The sequence below is a fragment of the Ovis aries genome, chromosome 6 (genome assembly GCF_016772045.2).
Source record: "Ovis aries strain OAR_USU_Benz2616 breed Rambouillet chromosome 6, ARS-UI_Ramb_v3.0, whole genome shotgun sequence".
Taxonomy (NCBI): Eukaryota; Metazoa; Chordata; class Mammalia; order Artiodactyla; family Bovidae; genus Ovis; species Ovis aries.
In genome coordinates, this window is record NC_056059.1 from 32,706,630 (window position 1) to 32,732,739 (window position 26,110).

The 26,110-nt window shown below is 33.8% G+C and overlaps 1 protein-coding gene across 1 annotated transcript in view; it reads right to left on the bottom strand.

Annotated features, from left to right (window-relative positions):
* Nucleotides 1-26,110, bottom strand: part of GRID2 (glutamate ionotropic receptor delta type subunit 2) — a 1,640,866-nt gene that overhangs the window by 1,278,931 nt on the left and 335,825 nt on the right. Inside the window, exon 2 of the mRNA XM_004009703.6 lies at nucleotides 6,986-7,141. Coding sequence (XP_004009752.1) covers nucleotides 6,986-7,141 — 156 coding nt within the window. The remainder of the gene's footprint in view (nucleotides 1-6,985; nucleotides 7,142-26,110) is intronic.

The window sequence follows — 26,110 nt, forward strand, 5'->3', positions numbered from 1 at the left end:
AAAATAATTCAACAAAATATTGTATGGATATTAAAAGACTATGCATAATGAAATTCCAATAAATCTAAAATTACTTTCCAAGTACATGCAAAAATAAGCTGTTAAATGTTAAAATAAAAAGCCAGATTATTTTTTTTCTCAAATTAAGCAAGTAGACGGGATCATCTAGAAGTTGGATATTAATAATACTTGCAATAGTTTTAAAATTCTGAATACAGTTAAGTCACCTTTGGTTTGTCAACATGAACTTAAATAATTTTTATGACTACAAAATGGACTCTCATTACAACTGCAGAGTGCACGCAAACATGGTTTTTAATCTAATACACCATATATTCAGTCACTTTATGACATAATATGTGATTCTTTTACCAAATAACTATCATAAAAGACAGATTAAAAACTGAATTATGCTGTTTAATCATGCACTCTATCCATAAAGGTAGAAAAAGAACAGAAGAAAGTGGTGTGCTATTATTACAAGTAAATGTTTGGTAGAAAGAAAGAATACCTAAGCAACAACAAAAAAAATTCCATTAAACACAGTTTTCATAGAAAGCTGCTACAGATTCCTCTAAATAAAACAAGATCCAGAGTAGCACATGTTGCTGAAATATATATCTTATGAGGTAACTTACACAACAGTACACAATTGTAGGTAGTCAGGTATAAGGTTCTGAAGCAGAAAGGCTATATAAAATCATGATATAAGGGTCTATAAACATCTGAATTTCAATCTGTTCATAGTAATAGGGAGCTGTTATTTTAAAAGTGTCATATTGAGTGATATAAGGGAAAGACTTACCAGTAAAAGAGTAGAATAAAAAAAATCACAGAAAAAATTAAATTAAGCTATGCATTGTATATCTTTATTAACATTATATTAAAAATAATGAATTTCTTTAAAAAAGAAATTCCCTCTTTTCTGAAAAGTAAATGTTTTAAAAATCTAGAACATCATGTTTCTACTATTAACACAATTAAAACCCCAAGTTACAGGTAGAAGGGAACGACATGTAAAAACCCACAGTCCCCTTCAGGTGCATGTTTAGACTTCCTGCAGGCAGACATTCCGTTTTCTCTTTTGCTATCTCCATGACAGATGGCCCAGTCTTGGAAGAGTTATGGGCTTTAAGTATTTGAAAAGGCTGATTTAACTGAGTACCCTCAAAATTAGAGTCCAAATATATATTATTATAATCCTTCTTGATCGGCAATTCTTTAATGAAAATGGATAATACATGAGATATTTGAAAGAATGCATGCCTGTGTTGTCCCTAATAGATACAGATGTCTAAAATTTTAATACTACATTAATGATAAGTACTAAAGATCACACACCAGGCAGATTCTGATTGCAGACCTTGTATGCCAGCCAGTTCTTAGAACGAGGCAGTAGGAAGGAAAACTGATGCAGAACTTGGCATGGAATTGCTGGAGAACTGACCAACCTGAACACTCTAGACTCATGAAGAAAGGCAGGTGGTCCAGAGAGCCACCAAATGTACCTCGAGAATCTCTCCTGCCTTGTGAGTGCCCAGAGGTGGCCAGTCAGCTGCATCACTATCCCTTCAACCCCTCTGCACACGGAGTTAGGCATCAGTTATCTACAGAGTATTAGGCCTAGGGACAAAATACAACATTCGCCTTGATGTGGAAAGGGAAGAGGAATGAAAAAAATGAGGGAAGAAATGAACAAATGAATGAATGAGAAGAAGTATAATTGCATGATGTTCAGATCTTATTTCTTGGTTTCTGGAGTCACTAATTCTCAAGTTCAGTGGTCAGGAGATTCAAAAAATAAGCTGAAGTTGGAGTTATATAAATTGGTCCAGGAAATACAGGCTGATGAATTATATACATTGCAATCTTATGCTAAGGAAAATTGGAGAATCTAATCTAAGAATTTTGGAATTAACAGATGCTTTTAATCATAGTAAAAATATCCTATTAAAGCAGAGAGGAATATAAATTATGAGACTAAGCCTTGGAATAAAGCATCAAATATCACAGCCACATAAATCATTCTTTTACATTTACATCTTCTTTGAACCAGACTATTCAGATTTAGCCTATGGCACCAGAAATATTCACAGTGAATTGTCATGTGTCTTGGAAAAGGTTTTTCCTGCTTAGATTTCCTTACACTGTTTCTGGCTCTGCTACTCTTCTGTCATCCCTTTTACACACGTGATATAGATATGTGGATATTTATATATAATTAAAAAGACACAGGACTTATTTCATAAACCATAAATGAAAGCAGTCTCATTGTTTTACACTTACACTAATTTAATTTTGGAAGATATGTGAGGCGAATCCAACTAAAATTGTCACTGTGTGAAAGTGAGATGTCTATTTTTACAAGATTCTTTGAGAGCAATCAATATTCATGCCTGGTGTGTGAAGAAGTAAGTTAAAGATGGACCAGGCTGTAACTGGAAGATGAGCAATCCTAATTGTGACTGCTTTTTGTATTAAAATCAACTTTTATAACTAAATTGTTTATAATGATTTTTAACACATCAGAGAAGAGAATAATTTTGATAGTCCTTTGTTTTCAAATAGAATCATTTGTGACTCTATGGTATAAATCTTCCCTTATACTCTTCTCACTATGCATTTCATTTTTATATATTTTTTCTAATAATTATTTCAAAATGTTTTAACTGAATCTTGCCATTCAATATTAGTGCATAGTTCTTAACATCCTTCCTGATACATCTGATGTAGGCAAGACAAGAATTATACATGCATTCATATTTCTGCATTCACCTTTCAATGTGAACATTTTTACACATCCTCCTTACATTTCCTGACCTTGTTTTCTTATAAATCCCCACCTTTCATGGCCCATAGTGATGTTGGTTTCAGCTAAGAGCTAATATAAGCAACTGCTATTGCTTTTAGTAGAGAAAGAGGTGCCTTTCACACCAGTCATTTGTGTATCTATGCTATATTCAGTACATAGGTCCAACAGAAGAAACAATCTTTAAATCAAAAGTAAGGAAAGAAATCTCACAACTGCTTTGGTTCAGGTCACCTGAACCTGCAAAAGGCCCTTTCTGGACTCTGATGAAACTAATGAGTGCTCCAGGTTGCTGTGAATAGAGGATGAGGTAGCAGAACAAAAGACGGCTATCAAATATTCTTTTAATCAATTCAGAAATCAGTCACGGAAAACAAGAAAAAAAACAGGAGGCAATATCAGCAATGTGACCCATCTCTAAAGTGAAAACTGAATAATTATAATTTATTTAATTCTTTATGTATCTAAATCTGGAAATTTGTTCTAAAGACTTACGGAGCATCTTATCTACAGAGATAAAATTGACCTTAAAATACAGCATGTATGTTCTGATTTCTTCATTATTATTTAGATGAGGAGAAGTAAGGATGAATGAACAGAGTGGATTACACAATGCAACTGCTGCTGCCAATCAAATTGGTATTTTTCTGCTAATCCATGTCATCTAAAACCTATGAACATAACCTGCACATATCAAAACATATAAATCTGCTACAATTTTCATTCCCTACAGTGTTTACTAAAGTCCTAGAATATATCAGAATATATTATGCATTTTCCTCATAAATAAATATGTATTATATATATATATATATATATATATCCTTGCAGATATAGTAAGGAAAATATCAGGTCAGTGGTCTACAGGCCTTGGCTTAGTTCATTCGTTCTTTGCTACACGCTTCTAGTTTGTAGAAGAATTACTTAACCACTGTGGTCTCAATTAATTAATTTAATATTCAATAGGATTTATATAATTTTGTACCATAATAATTCCACAGGTTTTCAATTTTTTTTGTATATCTTAAGGAAAATGTCCACACACAAAAAGAAAGTAAAGAATTCCTAAGTTAAGGTATGAAAAAGTCTTTACTATTAGTGGACATCACACAGCTCAACAGATAAAAGGTAACCAATGGCTTATCAAAAAATATTCAGAAGAAAGCAAAAATAATTACCTAAAAATAGGTGGTTTATTTATAAATTACTTTTGTTAAAACAAGAATTTTTTCCTCCTGTTCATTTATCTGAAACTGCTGAGATTAATGTTATAGGATAGTGAAAATGATGATCAAATAGTCATTGTTATCCAGAGAATAGAAAGTATTGATCCTGTGTTGTAACCAAGATATTTTCTTCAAGAAAATCACCTTAAAATAATTAATATTATGCACAAACTTATGGTAACCAAAACTACAAAGGAGCATTTTATATTACCAATATTCTTTATTAAAGTTTACGGAGTAAGAAGGCTGTTTATATTTAAATCTCTCTCTCTTATTAAGTGTTGAAAATAGATGGGATAAACAAAATATTAAATTTAAAAAAATCATGTCAAATGTTGGAGAAAGTTCTAACAATGAAATAAACTGAGGATTTCATATTAGATTCCATTTATCTGTTGATAGATCCCTATTATACTTCATTTTCATCACCAAAATATCCATATACTTTGATGATGCTATTTGTTCAAGGATCAGACTTTCAAATAAACAAATGAAAAAAACAAACACATTAAAAACTACAAAGAGAGGGAAAAATAATTCAAAATCATTAATTTTTAGATGTTCATCAGGAAGATGACTGTATAAACAACTGATAGTAATGATAGCACTGAATGCCGTGTCCATCTTTAGAATGTGAAAAACAAACTTATTTAAAGCCCTCTATATTATAGATTTTAATGGTATTGCAGCAAAGATACGATGATAGAAAGGTGACCATCTTTGATAGTTCAGTTGAAGGTTTCTCCTAAAATACTTCCTCAAAATATTTAAGAAATACTCCTAAATATTTTTTGTTCTCTTGCAAATGAATATTTCTATTATTGTGTCAAAGTTATCAAATATAATAAGAGCTCTAGAAAGAAACTATTTTTACTTCTAAAATTAACCAAGATCTTTCTTGATATTGAATGGTGAAAAATTAGCTCCAGAGTTTCCTACAACTTATTTCAGGTTCATTACTCAGAGCAGACCATCAAAATAACTAGTCCAGAACATCCTTTTAGTATCAAAACCCATCAGGCAAACTGTCAAGTTCTTTATTCTTTCCTGACAAATATCTATCATTCTCTATCTTGGAGACTTAAAACTTACTTCCTCTCTCAATTTGCTTTCAGTGCCACATATTCTTTTATATCACAATAGTTCTTTTGAGAAATATTTTTGTTTTCAGAATTTAGTTGACAATAGAATGGTTACACAAAGCAATATGTAAATGGATTAACTGTGCTATTTTAAAAACTGTCCTTGTGTTTCAAATTGTAGTCTCTTTTAAGGTGTGAAGGCTGTATTTATTTAGCTCTTGCAATTCCATTTTACCCACTGTCTATTTCTCACTGCTTTATCCACATTTTTTCAGTCAAAGTGGATTTTTTAAAAGGTATGGATATTTTAGTACATCTGAAGTTAATAAGAAGACAGTCACAAAAATAAAGTCAGTCCTTATTTTTTCCTGTTCTTACTCTGGTTACTGAAACTAACAGTTGGGAAAGAAATATATACCTAGTTTAAAGAATAACATTCTTAGTGTAACTATACCTTTCATTACAGGTATTTTCCACAATTTCTAGTTTATTATTTTTGCAGACTGCTTTATGAATTCTAACATTAATTTAGACAGTTTTTAGATGTTTCTATAGAAAATTTACCAGCATAGCCATGATTTAAAGTTGCAAATCCCCAAGATAATTCTGAATTAAATGCAAGAAAAAAACAGATGCTTATATTAATCTGATTTTTAAAATTTATATTTATCTATTAAAGTTCCATCATGTTAATATGAAAAATCTATTTCATTACAAAATCAATCTTTACTTAAAAATTTCTGTTCATTTCATTAAAATAATATATTTTCACTTCATCAAATTAATAAGAAAGAAAATCCATTAGACTATTAATCATTCTATCCATTGCCTTACTGACAGAAATAAGCTTTAAATCAGCTTTAGCCAATGCCACTGATCAAAAACACATTCCAATAAAACTTACTTGTATATCATGTAAATACATTAGATTAAAAACATTTATCTTCTTTATCCCTTCAATACTTTTCTTTAAAAAGTTTTCTACCAAATTTTACTACCGTTATATCTTGTCCATACTTTCTTCTGCCAATTTCTCTAAGTTTTTAATGAAAGAAATGCTTCATTTAACTAAATTAATTTCATATTAATATCTTCAGTCTAAATATATAATCACAATAAAATATAAAACAGATTAACAACAAATAACCTCATGAATAATGACTACTTTACCAATCAAAAGACTAAATATTTCATTACAATAATAGCATCAAAACTAGAATTTTATAAGTGTAAGACCTTTCATTAAAATCCTTAATTCACACAAAGGATCATTCTAGCATAATAAAAATAATTTGTACTTGTATGACTTTGTACCTATGAAAAATTTTAATTCACTCAAGTATACAGACAGAATGGAGAAAAGTGCTTTAAAATTTGGCATACTGTAGAGAGAAAAAATGTATAGCTTAGGTCAGCATAGATTCCAGTACAAAATCTTTTATTTGTATGTACTGTCTAAAAGTTTTCCTTTTACCAATACATCTGTCATGAATACAATTTAAATGTCATCTCCAGTTGTAACATCACTTAAGGCAGCAGTTATCTCAAAGAAAACAAAGTAAAACTTCAGATAGAAAGTCATATTTTTAAGGAATGCTTCAATTTTACTAAAGTCATAAAATGTTGCAAAGTTTTTATTGTAAATATTTATGACCCTTTTCATAATATATTACAATTAAAACAATAACTTTCCACCCAGAAGTAGAATACAGGATTACAATCTACCAAATAACACCCTAAAAGAAAAGCAATGCAGAAAAGATGCAAAAATGATACTCATGTTTAATGGCTTTTTAAAATTTAATTTCATCGCCATTTGAATTGAACCAAAAAAACAAAATAAAATGTAGAGTGCTGACAGACCTTACCTTCCTGAACTGCTTGAAAAGGGTTGTTGCCATCAACAAATGTCACCGAAAATGTGATTTTCTCAGTCTGTAAGATCTCCTCATTCTGGTTGAGGTCACCAACTGCTGTGCGAAATACCTCATCATCCTTTTTGGCAGATTCATCAAAAATCGCTCCTAGAAAGAAGTGAGCCGCCATTAAACAATAACATAAATATTCTCTCATGCCCTCCAGAATTATGCCAAAGAGACTTATGTATCAGAAAACGTATACTTTCACTTAAAGCATGCACTTTATTTATTACCGAAACACACTGTACTGGAAGCAGTGTGACAGCTAAGCAGGAATGTAGTTACTTTTTCCAAATGGAAATGATGAATAGTACATCATAGTGTTTTGCTGGGAGAGCCCTAGGAAGGCATAATAAGTACAAAAAGCCTTTGCAAAACAAAGTGGTTAAATGCACTGAATGCCTCATGTACTAAGATCTACAGTAATTCATAGCTTGAAGATATTTTTTCTGAATAACAGGAGAAAATAAGAAAATATTCTGAGAGTCCATTCATAAAGTAAATAGGAATCAAATTCCGATCATGATTTTCACTTGTTATTTTTCTTTTTATTTCTTCTCTTCCTTCTTTCTTGAACAAGAGTTTCCATATCTTTTCAAATCCTGACTCTCATATTAGTTAGTTTGACCTTGAGCAAGGGATTCAAACTCTAAACACATTTATCATCTATAATATCTAATAATAAAAATAATATCCATCTGTAAGGTTTATTAACTATATTAAATTATGCTATGCACGCAAAATGTAAGTAAACTGTGGTAACCAAATATGTCTTAATAAATGCCGGTATCTTTTCTTGTTTTTAATACTGTAATATAATCAAACCGAGCTTAAACATTTTCTATTAATTTTTTTACACTGCAGTATCTAATATAATTCTTAAAATAATTCAGTTCAGTTAAGTTGCTCACTCATGATTGACTCTTTGCAATCCCCTGGACTGCAGCACACCAGGCTTCCCTGTCCATTACCAACTCCAGGAGCTTGCTCAAACTCATGTCCATTGAGTCGGTAATGCCATCCAACCATCTAATCCTCTGTCATCCCCTTCTCAAATAGTACTACATACAAATACTGTTTTAAAAATTAGGATTCCATGCAAGAAATATGCCTAAATTCACACAACAATGGCCAGAGCCTTTTCCTCCTTGACTCCAACATTCTTGCTCTGTGTCACTATGGGATACTGCCTTCTAGGATTATACCCAAAAGGAATGAAAGTATTTAATGGGGATTCTGACTTTATAGCATATTTTGGGATTCTTTCCCATATGGTCATGCATACTGACTCCTCCATTTCTAAGCACGCACACATTTTTTAATTAATTTACTTTTCAATCACAAATAATTGGGTAAATGTACTTTTTGCGTTTTTGAATAAACCTAGGAAAAGGTCAGTTTTCATTACACTCCCAAAGAAAGGTAATGCCAAAGATGCTCAAACTACCACATAATTGCACTCATCTCACACGATAGTAAGGTAATGCTCAAAATTCTCCAAGCCAGGCTTCAGCAATATGTGAACTGTGAACCTCCTGATGTTCAAGCTGACTTTAGAAAAGGCAGAGGAACCAGAGATCAAATTGCCAACATCCACTGGATCATCGAAAAAGCAAGAGAGTTCCAGAAAAACATCTATTTCTGCTTTACTGATTATGCCAAAGCCTTCGACTGTGTGGATCACAATAAATTGTGGAAAATTCTGAAAGAGATTGGGAATACCAAACCACCTGACCTGCCTCTTGAGAAACCTGTATGCAGGTCAGGAAACAACAGTTAGAACTGAACATGGAACAACAAACTAGTTCCAAATAGGAAAAGGAGTGTGTCAAGGCTGTGTATTGTCACCCTGCTTAGTTAACTTATATGCAGAGTGCATCATGAGAAACGCTGGACTGGATAAAGCACAAGCTGGAATCAAGATTGCCAGGAGAAATATCAATAACCTCAGATATGCAGATGACACCACCCTTATGGCAGAAAGTGAAGAGGAACTAAGAAGCCTCTTGATGAAAGTGAAAGAGAAGAGTGAAAATGTTGGCTGAAAGCTCAACATTCAGAAAACAAAGATCATGGCATCTGGTCCCATCACTTTATGGCAAATAGATGGGGAAACAGTAGAAACAGTGTCATATTTTATTTTGGGGGGTTCCAAAATCACTGCAGATGGTGATTGAAGCCATGGAATTAAAAGACATTTACTCCTTGGAAGGAAAGTTATGATCAACCTAGATAGCATATTCAAAAGCAGAGACATTACTTTGCCAAAAATGTCTGCGTAGTCAAGGCTATGGTTTTTCCTGTGGTCATGTATGGATGTGAGAGTTGGACTGTGAAGAAGGCTGAGCACCGAAGAATTGATGCTTTTGAACTGTGGTGTTGGAGAAGACTCTTGGAGTCCCTTGGACTGCAAGGAGATCCAACCAGTCCATCCTAAAGGAGATCAGTCCTGGGTGTTCATTGGAAGGACTGGTGCTGAAGCTGAAACTCCAGTACTTGGCCACCTCATGCAAAGAAGTGGCTCATTGGAAAAGACCCTGATGCTGGGAGGGATTGGAGGCAGGAGGAGAAGGGGACGACAGAGGATGAGACGGCTGGATGACATCACCGACTCAATGGACATGAGATTGGGTAAACTCCAGGAGTTGGTGATGGACAGGGAGGCCTGGCGTGCTGCGATTCATGGGGTTCCAAAGTGTCAGACACGAGTAAGTGACTGAACTGAACTGAATGAATTCCCTCCTGATAAAAAAGACAGACACCTAAAGGACAATAACATGATAAAGGAATAACTAGGAACATATGTATATCTTAACTATATATGCATAATATATATTTCTTGACTCTAATATGCATTACAATGTGTGAAAAAAGTGTCTATATAAAATGACTTTTTTCCATATATAAGTAGAATAGAGTTATTATACACATATATGAAGAGATAAACACACTATATATACAGACACAGATATGCATATATATTCACATACATGCACACAAACACACATATACATATCAATAAATGCAGACACACTTTACATCTTTCAATTGAGTAGATTTAATATTCTGTAGCTGAAGCCATCGAATATTCTAGGAAAAGACAAATCATGATATTTAACATGCATTCTAAGACTCAATACATGATACAGCAAATGTGAAACTATGTTCATTTCTGACAAATCTGGCAGGTTACTTTTGACCTCTCCACCCTAAGTGGCTTCACCATGGTAAAGCAATAATTAATTTCTACTAGAGAAGGCAAAATGTCTAAAAGGCTTACTGTGTGCTTGTATTTTTCTTACCACTGCTCTTCTATATTTGCATGGACTCACTGACAGCTTTGACCAGCCTATGCAAACCTTTCCTTTCCATTTCCTATACATTTTGAATACCTGCCATGGATAAGAATATAAGAAAAGGGTGAAGAATTTTTTTAATTGATATAAAATTACTTTGGAATTATACTATTATATACCTAACACTCAGAATATTATTAGTTTTTTTGATGTAATCAATTTACATAATATGCATTAATTTTAAACTTATCTTGTTGCCTCTGAATTAGTTTACTTTATAGACTAAGTTTTTCATGAAAATATTTAGGCGATAAAATTTAGATTTATCCTGATAACTTTAATCCACATTTTAAAAGACTTTTAATTTGTGATAATATTTATGAGAGTCTAGATTAATGTAATTAATCATTACAATGAAATATAATATGATCATACCAGAATATAAAATTTTCTTTAGCAGTTTGTTAGGAAGTGTGATATAAGGGTGCTATAGCTGGAGCTGAAACACCCAAATCATTTTAAATCAGATAATCTAAATGCCTATTCACAAAGAAGTGATGTATATTTATACAGAGATGTTTAATTTGTCATGAACACCAAATGGATTTCTTAAAAGAAGAGTTTCTAATCAACTTTGTTTTATAGCAAGTAACATTATTGACTTCTGATGAGTATTGGTAATACATTTTTAATGGAAGCATTTTACTATCACTTGACAGAACATTTAAGACTGCTTTAAACATTAAACCTGGCTTAATAAATGGCAGAAATCTGCCAAAATGATAGCAAATTAGTCAATTTTGTTTTGAATTAAGATATACTGAAAGGAAATGCACAAAAGAAGCAGTTCATCTTTCAGCAAACAGAAAGGAAGTAGACAAAACAAACAGTTTATCTTACTGCACACAGACAGCATAAGCAAAGAACAGGAAATCTTAGTCAACATTTCAAATCCACTTATTTATTTATTTAGTTTTTTCGTCAGCTATAAAATCTCATTTTAAGTTTGGCTTTTTATCACAAAGTGAATGCAGCATTTTATATCAAGCACAACTATTCTGAAAACATTCTGGTAAGTTCCACATGAAGAATCTCAGGAAAGACAGTCCTTTTTTATGTATGCCATGCACTTCCAATAGTATAGTTATGCCATCTCTATCTTTTGTATTAATAAATGCATATTACCAGTCTAATCGAACATCAAATGTCATTTTTGAAATTAAAGTTTCCCAAATGTAACATTCACAACTATATAGCATACATGATGATATAGAATTTATTTATTTTCCAGCTATTTTTATTAGCATGTTTTAACTGTCAGTTTTATTTTAAAACCTGGAGGAGAAAGCCAGATCCAACTTATTGTCATGATGAAATAATTCTTCCACCATTTACACACACACACGCACACATACAGACACGCACAGTATGTGATCAACAAATCACACTCTATTTATATTTTATGCTGGCCAAACTGGATTGAAGAATAACCAAGCAACAGGCAGAGAAGAAACATCTCCTAAAGTCCTAATTACTAAACTGTAATTATAATCATTTCCACTATTAGGGACTGATGATCTGCTACTTCCATGGGAGAGAAAAATGGTCTTTACTTTTCCTTACAGAAAGAGAGTGACATGTACTCTACACACAAATTTTTAAATACAAAATAGATCATCACTGTCTTCTTATATCTTAGAAAATAATTTTATGGCTTACAGCAGTATTAAAAACATGTTGAGGTCTTAATTTTTTTTTTCTGCTCTTACAATTTACATATATATATATATATGTATACATATATATATGGTTTTTTTTTTCTTTACTTTACAATACTGTGTTGGTTTTGCCATACATTGACATGTATCCGTCACAGGTGTACATGAGTTCCCAACCCTGAACCCCCCTACCACCACTCTCCCCATATCATCTCTCTGGGTCATCCCAGTGCACCAGCCCCAAGCATCCTGTATCCTGTATCGAACCTAGGCTAGTGATTTGTTTCTGCTGCTGCTGCTGCTGCTGCTAAGTCGCTTCAGTCGTGTCCGACTCTGTGCGACCCCATAGACGGCAGCCCACCAGGCTCCCCCATCCCTGGGATTCTCCAGGCAAGAACACTAGAGTGGGTTGCCATTGCCTTCTCCAATGCATGAGAGTGAAAAGTGAAAGTGAAGTCACTCAGTCATGTCCGACTCTTAGCGACCCCATGGACTGCAGCCTACCAGGCTCCTCCGTCCATACGATTTTCCAGGCAAGAGTACTGGAGTGGGGTGCCATTGCCTTCTCCAGATTCATTTCTTACATGATAGTATATACATGTTTCAATACCATTCTCCCAAATCATCCCACCCTCTCCCTCTCCCACAGAGTCCAAAAGTCTGTTCTTAACATCTGTATCTCTTTTGCTGTCTCGCATACAGGGTTATCGTTGCCATCTTTCTAAATTCCATATATATGTGTTAGTATACTGTATTGGTGTTTTTCTTTCTGGTTTATTTCACTCTGTATGATCGGCTCCAATTTCATCCACCTCATTAGAACTGATTCAAATGTATTCTTTTTAAAGGCTGAGTAATTTTTTAACTGTTGTAAAGGATCATGTGTATAAGTTAAAAACATAATTTTAAACAAATTCACATTCACAACCATGCTTGTTAAATAAAATATTTATAGGAAGTTACTAATCTGACCACCTCCACAACTCTCAAAAACATTTTAATCATTTATACCTTCATATCTCTATTCATGATACTGTCTCAGTCATGGGTATATGCCTTGTCTCCTTAGCAAAATAAATTTCCTGGGCCATAGAAACTATTTTTATTGTTAGAGCATTTATAATGGAGTCTGAGAATATTAGATATTCAACAAAAAATAACAGTGTAAACTTTCCTCATATTAGGCATGATCTTGCAAAATAGGAAACCTAAATTCAAATTCATATAGGATGGATAAACAACAAGGTCCTACTGCACAGCAGAGGGAACTATATTCAATATCTACGATAAACAACAATGGAAGAGAATAACAAGTATTTCCTTGTCTGTGAATCATTTTGCTGTACAAAAGAGATTGACAGAACACTGTAAATCAACTATACTTCAATAAAAAATAAAACTAAACGTTCAACTTCAAATATAAGAATAAAAATGTAGTTACAACTAATTCTAAATTAGAACAAAAACAATTGCAAATGTACCTGTATGTAAATTTACTATCACAGTATTATCATGACTCCAGAAGACCCAAATTATTTAGCAAGGTATAAATCACATACTTTTATCTTTAGTTTCAATATATAAAATCTTCATCTTATACATAAAGCTGGCAAGTAAAGGAAATGCTGTTTAGCTGGGAAGGTAGCAGAGCAAAAAAAGTTTCTTCATTTATCCCTGAACTTCCTCTAAAAATACTGAGAAAGGTTTTGCTACAGATATTGAAGGGGTTTTCCAGGTGGTGCAATGGTAGAGAATCTGTCTGCCAACACAAGAAGAGATATGGGTTCAGTCCCTGGGTCGAGAAGATCTCCTGGAGTAGGAAATGGCAACCAACTCCAGTTTTGTTTTGTTTTGTTTCTGGAAAATTACATGGACATAGGAGCCTGGCAGGATACAATCCATGGCATCACAAAGAGTCAGACATGATTTAGCAGACAGACAGACAGACACATACTGAAGTGTCACGAGAAAGAGACCCATACCTGTACAGAGGCTAACCTACTTTCTTCCCTTTCCACACCACAATCTATTACTCTATGCCCACTTCTCTGTTTGCTGAGGCAGAAGTCACATTGCAGAAGCAAAACCGCAGAATCAGCTCAAGCAGAAAGGTCCAAGATAGAAATAGTCTACTGCCCAAACCAGTTCTAGCCTGACCGCCAGGACAGCACCTGAGCCGAAGAGACCCCAATGTCTGAAAGTTGCCTTTGCTTCATTACTATGGTAGAATCTCTGCCCAAAGGAAGGAGTTGAACTTTAGTAGCACAATTAGCATCCCGAGTGAAGGAGCCCAAAGGACTGTTCCTGCTTTGGATGTTTCTGGAAACTTACTGCCATTTTCCACAGGTTCTGATGGCATACCCACTTCACAACCCTTAAAAATTTCCCACTTGCCTTACCCTGGAAGAAAAGTTCTTAGAGTTGTCCCTTTCCCATTCCTTAATAAAGGAAGAAAGCTTCTGTTCTGCTTTGCCAAACCTGTTCTCATTCAATTGGTGGGAGCAGCACTAGGCAACAAGTCGATAACAGAAGGAATTTTTCCATATACAGAGTTGATAAAAGTATTGGAAGATCTGCATATCTAATTTCATAAAAATAACACAGTCAAAGCTATGGTTTTTCCAGTAGTCTTATATGGATGTGAGAATTGGATCATAAAGGAGGCTGAGTGCCAAAGAATTGATGCTTTCAAACTGTGGTTCTGGAGAAGACTCTAGAGAGTCCCTTGGACTGCAAGGAGATCACACCAGTCAATCAGTTCTAAAGGAAACCAACCCTCAATATTCATTGGAAGGACTGATGCTGAAGCTGAAGCTTTAATACTTTGGCCACCTGAAGCAAAGAGCTAATTCATTAGAAAAGACCCTGATGCTGGCAAAGACTGAGGAAAGGAGGAGAAGGGGACGATAGAGGATGAGATGGTTGGATGGCATCACTGACTCAATAGACACTAGTTTGAGCAAACTCTAGGAGAGAGTGAAGGACAGGGAAGCCTGGCGTGCTTCCCAGTCCACAGAGTCGCAAATAGTCGGACATGATTGAGCGACTGAACAACAAAACATACCAAATATCTTTTGGTAATTCTAAAAATTGAAAAGAAGAAAGTAGCAACACGTATCAACACAGAGATAATCATCAAAGCCAAGCCACTGAGTTTCTTCACAAATGATTTGCTGACAGGACAGCTGAAATCCATTACATGTTGCATCAGACCATAGCAGAATCAAAATGCCTTCATAAGATAACAAAAACAGCAATTGTGGGTTTCACAGACTCATGGCTGAAACAAATTTTAAGAATGATAAAGCTTTCATTTCATTTTTTCAGTAAAAATACTTTCTCATTTTTCAGAAATTGTAGTGAAAATTTTTAAGTAATTTAACCAAAGTTTCACAATCAAAAATTAGAAGGAGTGGAGTAGGAATATTGATTTTCTGGCTTCAAGTTTGGAGCTATTTCTTCCATATTATGCTGTTTTTCTCATTTCAAGCACTTATTCCAAGTATGTACACACATATATATATATATATAACATATATAATCCATTATGCCATTCTATATACATATATATGATAATATCTAGAACTACTATATATATTAGTATATACTCAGTAACTAGTTATACCAATGAATATATATATATATCAATATATACACACATACATATGTATTTGATAATGAGTAGTAACTGGCAATTAGCATCACATATTCATTTACTCTATACTGTGAAGTATTTAAAATGGAAGAATCATAGTAAAAACCTGAACATTCAATGGCACATATATGATCCACTAAGACATTCATATATACATATGTGTGACAATAACTAGATCCACTATATATATAATATATATACTCAGTAACTAGTAGCACCAGTGAATATATATATATGTATATACATACACATGTATATATACACACATTCATATATATTTGATAATGATTATTAGTCTGGTAATTAGCACAATGTATCTGTTTATACCATGAAGCATTTAAAAATGAAGAATTATAGTAAAAACCTGAACATCAGACTTTCCACATAAAACGTATTCCCCTTTGCCTTAGATGTTTTAGAAAATTTGCTTTGGAGATTAAATTTTTTTAAAAAGGCACAACTCTCTGCTTTGAGACAATTCACAGGTCACAGTAGGATTTACAGTTCTTGAAAGCTATTCAGAATTGTTAAGTCATCATATATCCTCACTGTTTTAGATGTTACTATTCACGAGTTGGTTTTCAAATTTAATTCTAACAGTGCACTGTGCATACACATTAGTTTCACTGTGCACAGATATTCAAATCAAGAGAGAGATCTATAATGTTTTTGCATCTACTCATGATATTTCTGGGCTTCCCTGGTGGCTCAGTGGTAAAGAATCTGGCTGCAAAGCAGGATCTTCGAGAGATGTAGGTTTGATCCTTGGGTTGGGAAGATCCTCTGGATAAGAAAATGGCAGCCCACTCTAGTATTCTTGCCTGGAGAATTACATGGACAAAGGAGCCTGATGGGCTACTGTTCATGGAATTACAAAGAGTTGGACACAACTGAAGCAACTTAGTAGTAGTAGCATGATATTTCCACTAATGCCAGAGGAAACTGTGCATGTATTCAAAGGGACAAGTAATAAAGACATTATAAATACTGTAAAAATCCAATTTTTCCTTTATTTTATTCTTCACAAGAAGGAAAAAAGGTTGAACATATTCAATACAATTAGACAAGAGGAAAATTCAGCAGAATTGTGACCAAATGAACTTAGCATTTTCTATACTACTGGCATCTTCATCTGAGCATAGAGAGAAGCAACTATTTCAGTAGGGCTATTATTAAAATGAAGGTATTGTGTGTGTGTGTGCTATGTTTATGCATGTGAGAGTATGTGTGAGAGTATATATATAAAACCTGCCTAGATAATATCAGTTACATTGAAATATCCTCCATGAATCAATTCTGTATAACAAGTATTTTCAGCACTCTTATTCAACATAAATTTTACAAATATATTTTAATTTAATGTCTTCTTTGACAGGAAGTAGAGTTTTTAGAATTGTACTTTTCCTTTCATTCAGAAGTATATTTTCCTCAGTTCATATTATCTGATCCTTCACAAGTACTCTAACTAAGGAAGTAAATCAAAATAAAAACTCTTAATAGTATAAGGGATGTGCTGCTGCTGCTAAGTCGTTTCAGTCGTGTCCGACTCTGTGCAACCCCATAGACGGCAGCCCACCAGGCTCTGCCATCCCTGGGATTCTCCAGGAAAGAATACTGGAGTGGGCTGCCATTTCCTTCTCCAATGCATGCAAGAGAAAAGTGAAAGTGTAGTTGCTCAGTCCATGGATTTTCCAGGAAGAGTACTGGAGTGGGATGCCATTGCCTTCTCTGAAGGATGTGTTAGATACATATAAAAGTCATGACAATTAGCAAATACTATTCTGAATTAAAAATAATCTGTTGTGCTACTCTCAAGTTTATAATAACTGAAATAATAATGAAAATAATTAACATTTATTAGTAATAAGCATGGTAATAAGTGGTTCACTGACATCATATGATTTAGTTTTGATAAAAATCCTTTGATGGAAATGAAATTCAGGGCAAGTAACTTTCCAGAGACCTAATGTTACTAAATGACTGTGGCAGAATTCACAGTTCTCACTTTCAAGGCAAAATCTCTAGAAAGCTCTAAGCTTAATATTTAACAATGTATTCATTATAATAAACTTTTATATTACCAAATTACATATATATTCTTATTTTCATAATTGTAAAAATGAAATTTTATATGAATGTTAAAACCCTCAAATAGGTTTTAATCATTTCATTCAATAAATTTTTAATAACTAGGTCTAATTTAAGAAAGTTTTTAAATAGTGTTTTTGCATAATTTTTGTAGATATAATATTCACCCCAATAAATTAAACTATACCATTTAAAGACAAGTTTAACTCAATAATTAACATATTTCCCCCAAAACTTTAAGTTTGATTTTGGGATAATTATCTAAAATATACAAGGAAACAAGTTGGGGTAAATTTTCTAAACATGTTAAATGACAATTTTTGCAGTTACTTTAGAATAATATTAAGTGAGTTCCAAAAACATATACACTTTGACATATTCTTAAATTCAGGGTTCATAACAAATCTCTAGCCTTTAATTTTTTAAGACGTTAGGAATTTTTCTACATTAGTGACTAACAATCCTAGAAGCACAATGCCCAAGTCATTGACTTTATATAGAAAAGACCTTTACTAATGTATGTAGATCTGTAATATTCAAATTTTGACCAGGTATAGAAAGTAACTGCTTCATTATCTCCCAGTGTCTAATGCTTACTTAGCATTACATCAAAGTACATTATACTATTAACTCCCAAATCACCCACCATAATTATCTAGTTTATAGGCAAACATCATTCTTTTTTAAAGATAATCAAGTTCAAAGAGGATATTATCTAGATTACATTGGAATTAGTTACAATGTAGTATATGAATATAAACTGGAAGGAGATAAAACTCCACTCAGATAATTAAAAATTATTCTACATAAATACTTGAAGGCATATTGTAATATTAGACATTTTTTTACAATGCAGACACTTTTAAATTCTCAGTTTTTCTCAACATATTATAATAGAATGACTTAAAATGAGAAGGGTAAATCACAGACCAAGCAGATAAATTTTCGATGACAATCTCCACCATTTCAGAGGAGGAGAGTATTTGTGTTGGAATGTGGTATTCCATCACATTGTGAGCTAAGTCAAATTCATGTAGAAATTCTTCATTCTAACATAGGTCCTTTTTTTCAGCCAATGACATTTGAATTCACATTTCATTTGAGGTTTTTATAAAGTTACCCAGAAACCCAAAGCACATTTAAACTGATAATTCTGCCACCTAAATGTCTGACTTTGCTGTATGTTTTCCCAAAGTCTATGGGAGAAAACAAAATCCATAGTGCTTAAGGAACAGATAATCTGACTTTCACATGCGGAACATAATAGGAGACTAATCTTTAAAATAATCTCTTTTTTGTTGTTGTTGTTGGAACATAGATCCTCTCTGAAGAGCTTACACATTTTTATCTAACTTTGGTCTCTGAGGAATAAGCATTTTAAATAAGTTCTTCCAATAAAAATTATTTGTAACTTTTAAAGAATACTAGATATTGAAAGGTCAATCATCTGGATTTTCCTTAATAAAAATGGCACTATTGAAAGAAAGTATAGTCAGAAGATGAAGAAGAAAACATCAGGAATCTGTTTTCTCATCTAGACAATCATTGAGGTTATTCAATGTCTTTAAGCCTGCTCTGTAAGAAATGCTAAATGGAGTCCTGCAGGTTAAAATACAAGGACATTAGAGAGTAACTTGAAGCCACATGAAGAAGTAAAGATCTCAGTAAAAGTGGTACATAAGCAATAATAAAATTCAGTACTATTGTAATGACAGTAGATAACTCCAATTTTTATTTTCTACATGGTGTAAGACATTAATATTTTATTTAAAAGACAACCATCAACCTAAAAGCTAGTATTATTAATTGCAACTTTGGTTTGCAATTGCACACTTTACTTTTCACATAATTTAAGAGTCTAATACATTTAAGTAATCATTAGTTCATATTTTAGGGCATACAATGTATAGAGACGTAATTTTGTGACATTAGCAACTGAAAGCACTGAGGATGAACATGTAAAGGAGCAGAGTTTTATATCTCATTGAAGCTAAATTAGTATAAACTCAAATTAAAGTATTATAACCTTTTGACATTAAATGGAATCCCCATGATTACTACAAAGAAAATAGTTATAGGATATACACAAACAGAAATGAGAAAATAATTTAAATGTTTCACTGCAAAAAGACAAGCAAGAGAGAAAACAGTAATCCAGCAAATGAGAGATAATGAAGCTATAAGACATATGGAAAACAAATAGCAATGACAGAATTTCCTCTTATCAGTAATTACTTTAAGTGTAAATGAAATAAACTCTCCAATCAAAAGACAGAGTTTGGCAGAATAGCTAAAATTATCATCACCCAATTACATACTGTGTATGGAGATTCACTTCATGGGAAAATATTTGCAACTTGTGGTTTTATGTGACATTAATATCCAGATAAACATTTAGGAAAGTGAAAATCTCTTAGTCGTGTTGGACTCTTTGCAACCCTATGGACTATATAGTCCATGGGATTCTCCAGGCCAGAATACTAGAGTGGGTAGCCTTTCCCTTCTCCAGGGGATCTTCCCAACCCAAGAATCTAACCTAGGTCTCCCACATTGCAGTCAGATTCTTTACCAGCTGAGCCAGAAGGGAAGCAGAACTCCTAAAACTCGACAAAAAACAACTAGATTAAAAATTGGGCAAATAATCTGCCTGCCAGTGCAGAAGACTCATGTTGGATCCCTGGATCAGGAAGGTCCCCTGGAGAAGAAAACAGCAACTCAGTCCACTATTCTTGCCTGGGAAATGCCATTGACAAATGAGCTTGGAGGAGTACAGTGTATGGGCTGGAAAAGAGTTGGAAGCTCCTTAGTGACAAAACAACAATAACCACAACAAAGCAGTTGAACAGACATTTCTCCAAAGAAGATATATAAGTGGCCAATACGTACATGGAAAGACTCTCAACGTTACTAACCACTAGGAAAATTCAGATCAAACAACAATGAGGAAATAGCTCATACTCGTTAAGATGGTTACTATTGAAATAAATAACAAGTGTTGGCAAGGATGTAGAGAAATTGGAACTCCTGAGTACAACTGACAGGAATGTAAAATGGTTCACCTGTTTTGAAAAACAGCCTGGCAGTTCTGAAAAAATAAACCTACAATTATCATGTGATCCAGAAATTCCATCTCTATATATACTCCTCAAAATGGAAAGAAGAGTCTTAAAGAGATATTTTGAATATATTTAATACTATTAAACTGTATATTTAATAATCAGTGAGATGACAAATTGTATGTGTAGGTTAAATTGTGTATGTTATCATTTTTAAAAATTCAAAAAGTGGTACTTTTTTTTTTTTTCAGATTTTTACACTGACTTTGTGAACTTTGTTGTTCAGGTGCTCAGTCATGCTCAACTCTTCGCGACCCCATGGACTGCAGCATTCCAGGCTTCCCTGTCCTACACCAACTCCCAGAGCTTGCTCAAACTCATGCCCATCTGTCAGTGATGAAATCCAACCATCTCATCCTCTGTCATTCCCTTCTCCTCCCGCCTTCAATCTTTCCCAGCATCAGGGTCTTCTCCAATGAGTCAGTTATTCACATCAGGTGGCCTCAAGTATTAGAGCTTCAGCTTCAGTCCTTCCAGTGAATATTCAGCATTGAGTTCCTTTAGGATTGACTGGTTTTTCTCCTTGCAGTCCAAGGGACTCTAAAGAGTCTTCTCCAACACCACAGTTTGAAAGCATCAATTCTTTGGCACTCAGCCTTCTTTATGATCCAACTCTCATAACCATACAAAACTACTGGAAAAACCATAGCTTTGACTCAACGGACTTTTGTCGGCAAAGTAATGTCTCTGCTTTTTAACACACTGTTGGAGTTTGTCATAACTTTTCTTTCAAGTATCAAAGCATCTTTTAATTTCATGGCTGTAGTCACCATCTGCAGTGATTTTGGAACTGAAGAAAATAAAGTCTGCCACTGTTTCCATTGTTTTCCCATGTAATTGTGTAGTTATCCAGAGCTTTATATCCTGTGTTTCAGACTCTTTCTCCATATCACACATTTAATTGAATCAATATCCTAAATATTACAAACTGAAATGCTATGATAAGAACAGAAATAACTGGTTTAAGAAAAGAGACTTTTTAACACTGCACAGCAATTCAAACTTTCCCAAAACTGAAATGATGCACATAAAAAAAGGATAAGAAGCTGTCTTCTTGAAAAGTACATTCACTGAGAAGACGTGCAGATATTTTTAGAAATGGAACAGATTCAACTTTTTTTTCCTCCTATAACAATTCTAGATTCTTTAAATACTTCTTTCAATTACCATTTAAAAAAATGTGAGAACTGGTATATGGTACTATAAGTAAAACCACAGGTCAAACAAATATCTGTACGAAAAAATATATATACTGTGAATACAATGCATGCTTTTTGAAAATTCAAACACATTTTGCTCAAAATAATTTAATTTAATCTGTCTTCTACATAGTACAAATTCTAATTTTATAGTTAGACAAAAACTCCCTCTGTTTTGAGATATAAAAAATCATTTTAGTAATCAGAATTGACTCAGCTAGATACGTCATTTGAAATGATGAAATTTAGATCTATAACATAGTCTTCATTTCTAAAGAAAATGAATACAACTGGCGGCATAATTCAGGTAGCAAAAAGGTACTCTTTTAATATAAATCTCACTACTCATGGTTTCATTAACTCTTAATCCACCTGTAATTTTATCTTTTTTAAATAAGCAGTTTTAATTGGCAAAACTGAGGATTTTATAGAAATCTATTGAAAAATTTTTTCCTGTTATGTGCTATTTCATACACGGGACAAGCAACTATGTTAGGGAGCTGCATACAGATATTGCTAGGTGTGTGGCCTACAAAATATTTTATAAGCAGTGAGAAAACAGTGGTTCTATGATAACTGTAAACAAGACAGCAGTGAAAAAGTATTTCCTTAGAAGGATGGCAATACTTTTAGGTATTAGATGTAAGTGACTGCAGACTATACCAAATTTCTTTCATCTATCAAGATCTGTATCACCATCAGTCCTTGACTACCTACAAGTTATAGACTTATGAAAATTCAACTCTAAAGTCCCGTTTTTAGTAATAACTTGCTAGACAATCTTACAGGAAATCTAACAAAAATGGCCAAAGCTGTCGATGTTTGCCACTGTTAATTCTATTCATAAGAAAATAGTAATATTTTTAAACTTTGAAATTCTTGTTAGGTAGTTCCCTTTATCCTCATTTTACAGATGAAGAGATGGAGAATCAGAAGAATTAGGTAAATTAGCCAATTATACAGCTAGAAATAAATGAGCTAGAACTTGAATCTAGAACTTTCTGGGTTCAAAAATCTATAGTTCTTATACTAATAGACTGTTAATATGTTAAAGTTTAGTACATTCTTGAGACTAAATATCTGCTTTCAGAGTAAGATGTGATTTAAAGAAGAGACAACAGTGAATGACTTCAAAGCAGTGGTCCCCAACATTTTTGGCACCAGGGGCTCATTTCGAGGAAGACAATATTTCCACAGACTGGAGTGAGGAGGTGGTTTGGGAATGGTTTAAGCACATTACATTTATTGTGCACTTTATTTCTATTATCTTACATCAGCTCCACCTCAAATCATCAGGCATTAGAGCCCAAAGATTGGGGACTCATGCTTCAAACTGCCCATAATTCATCTCAGAACAGTTTAACTCTATGACATGGTATGTAGTATTACTCTTAGAAAAAAAAAAAAAAGCAGCTATTTATGTTTTGTTTCAGTTGTCTATTAAAATCCAAGTGGAGATGTTAAGTTGACTGTCAGGATACATTTAACAGGAGGCTTCCAGTGTGCTGTTTCGGATCTGTCAGGAATTCTCTGCTCCTTATTAATTCCTGAATACTCAGGAATTAAGAGGAGAGGCAAGCCTCTCCCTGGGGCTGAAGAATCCAGGCATTTCCTTCATTAGTTTTTCTATACAGTGATAAGTATCTTCTTTCTCCTTGTGAACCTTGTGAACCTTGTGAATCATGGTAGAAGTGATTGTTTACAAATCTCTCTCTTTAATATGGATAGCCTATGTTCTGTAAGTCTGGAACTTTAATCTTTATCTCTGCTAAGAATAACAAGTTTGTAAGACAGTATATATACACACACCACATTAATTAAAACACCTTTGCTCCATCAGAGCTCTGGTCCCCGTGTCTGTCTGTCTTTCTCTCTCTCTCTCTCCCTCTAATTTTCAGGCTGATCCCTTGGAGCGCAAAGGCCCTCTAAGTTCACTTTCCTGCCCGGGCTTCTAAGACCCTCTCGAGAAGGCGCTCTGCATCTTCACTCCATCGAGAGGGCACCTGAGGCCTCCGTAAACAGAACAAGTCCTGTGTCAGGGGCTTTATTGGCTTTCTGCGTAAACCAAGGAATATCAGCCTCTTTCTCTCTCTTTCACTTTCATATCGGTCGACTCCAGACCACCAGGTTCTGGTCCATTAAAGGACCGCAACAGTTGACCAAATGAAGCTTAAGAGAAAGAGTTCTGGGTAAGAGACAGACTTTGAAAGGTTATCAACAAACCTTTGCAAATTAAAGACCTGAGACTGGACCTGATCACATCAGGAAATACTGCAAATGGAGAAAAGAGAGACTCAAACCCCAGAGGCAATCTAGTCTTAATTAAAGAGAAACAATCAAGGATGGATTAGAAGGTAGCAGCACTGACTCAAAGCGGAATAGCACCAAGAAAATCATTAAAAGAAGCAAAAAGAGAAAAAAAATCAAATATTTGGGAATGGTCAATTATATGAAATTCCACTCAAAAAAAAAATCACATGAGGACATGTAAGTTTTCTTGTTCTGTGTTAAGATAGCATGGACATTTTTCATTATTTTAATTAAATTTATTTCCGTAAAACTAGTGCAACTTGGAACCAAATTGAAATGGATTAAAGAGTGAATGGGAAGTAAGGAAGTAGAGGCAGAGTTTTAGGATACTTCTAGGGTTAAATTAACCTTACACAAAGGTCCTGTTTTTCTCTCTCTCTCTCTTTCTCTCTCTCTCTCATTAAGCTGGAAACTCTCTCCAAACAGGGCTAATGTTAAATTTTTCATCAAAGTTAATAGTCCAGAGTGGCTGACACAGTGTCTTCCATGTAATAGGCAATCAGTATTTCTTTGTTGAACTATACTGGTAGAACCAGAATTCTGAAACTTAGTGAGTAACTCAATCAGTGATGGAGCTTTTAAAAATCAAATCTTCCTTTCCAGATACACTGAATCAGAATCTGAAATTCCATTACCATTTTCTATCTTCTTTTATAACTAGGTTCGGTCAAAAGAATGTGACTAGAAGTGGATTATATGTCATTTCCAGCACAAGGGGTTAAGAATCAAGTGCTTCCTTTCTCTTTGTCTCTTGATGTCTGTATAGACATGAGACCCTCTAGAAAAATGACTCTGAAATGCAAGAACACTGGATCCCTATGTGAAGAAAGTTTTTAAATACCCAAAATATATTATCTTGAGGATAATTACTTATGTTAAAATTAAATAAGAATTATTATCTTTGAGAATCTTGGTTCTCAAAAAATGACTCCTAGAACAGCAGCATCACTTTCATCTAGGAACTGGAGTGATGAATGGCAACCTGCTTTTAACAAACTCTCAAGGTAACTCTAATGTATGTTAAAGTTTAAGAGCCACTGGTATAAAAGGATACAGTTTTTTGAGGTTTACAGTGGGAAGAGTTGACTCATTGGAAAAGACTCTGATGCTGGGAAGGATTGGGGGCAGGAGGAGAAGGGACAACAGAAGATGAGATGGCTGGATAGCATCACCGACTCGATGCATATGAGTTTAGGTGAGCTCTGGGAATTGGTGATGGAGAGCGAGGCCTGCCATGCTGGGATTCATGGGGTTGCAAAGAGTCGGACACGACTGAGCGACTGAACTGAACTGAATATCTATTTTATTGTCCCATATTTTCTAAAAATGGAGGACATAATGAACAACAAACTGTTTCACTCATTCTGAATTTTTATTTTTAATTTCTTTAATCTTCAAGGCTATTTAATGATGATATTGTAAACTCAGTTTCAAGGTTATCCTAAGGCTTGTTTAATAATGATACTATAAACTCAGTTTAGTGTAGCAAGAACAGCAAGAAGAGATAAGAAAGCCTTCCTCAGCAATCAATGCAAAGAAATAGAGGAAAACAATAGAATGGGAAAGGCTAAAGATCTCTTCAAGAAAATTAGAGATACCAAGGGAATATTTCATGCAAAAACAAGCACAAAAAAGGACAGAAATGGCAGGGACCTAAGAGAAGCAAAAGATATTAAGAAGAGGTTGCAAGAA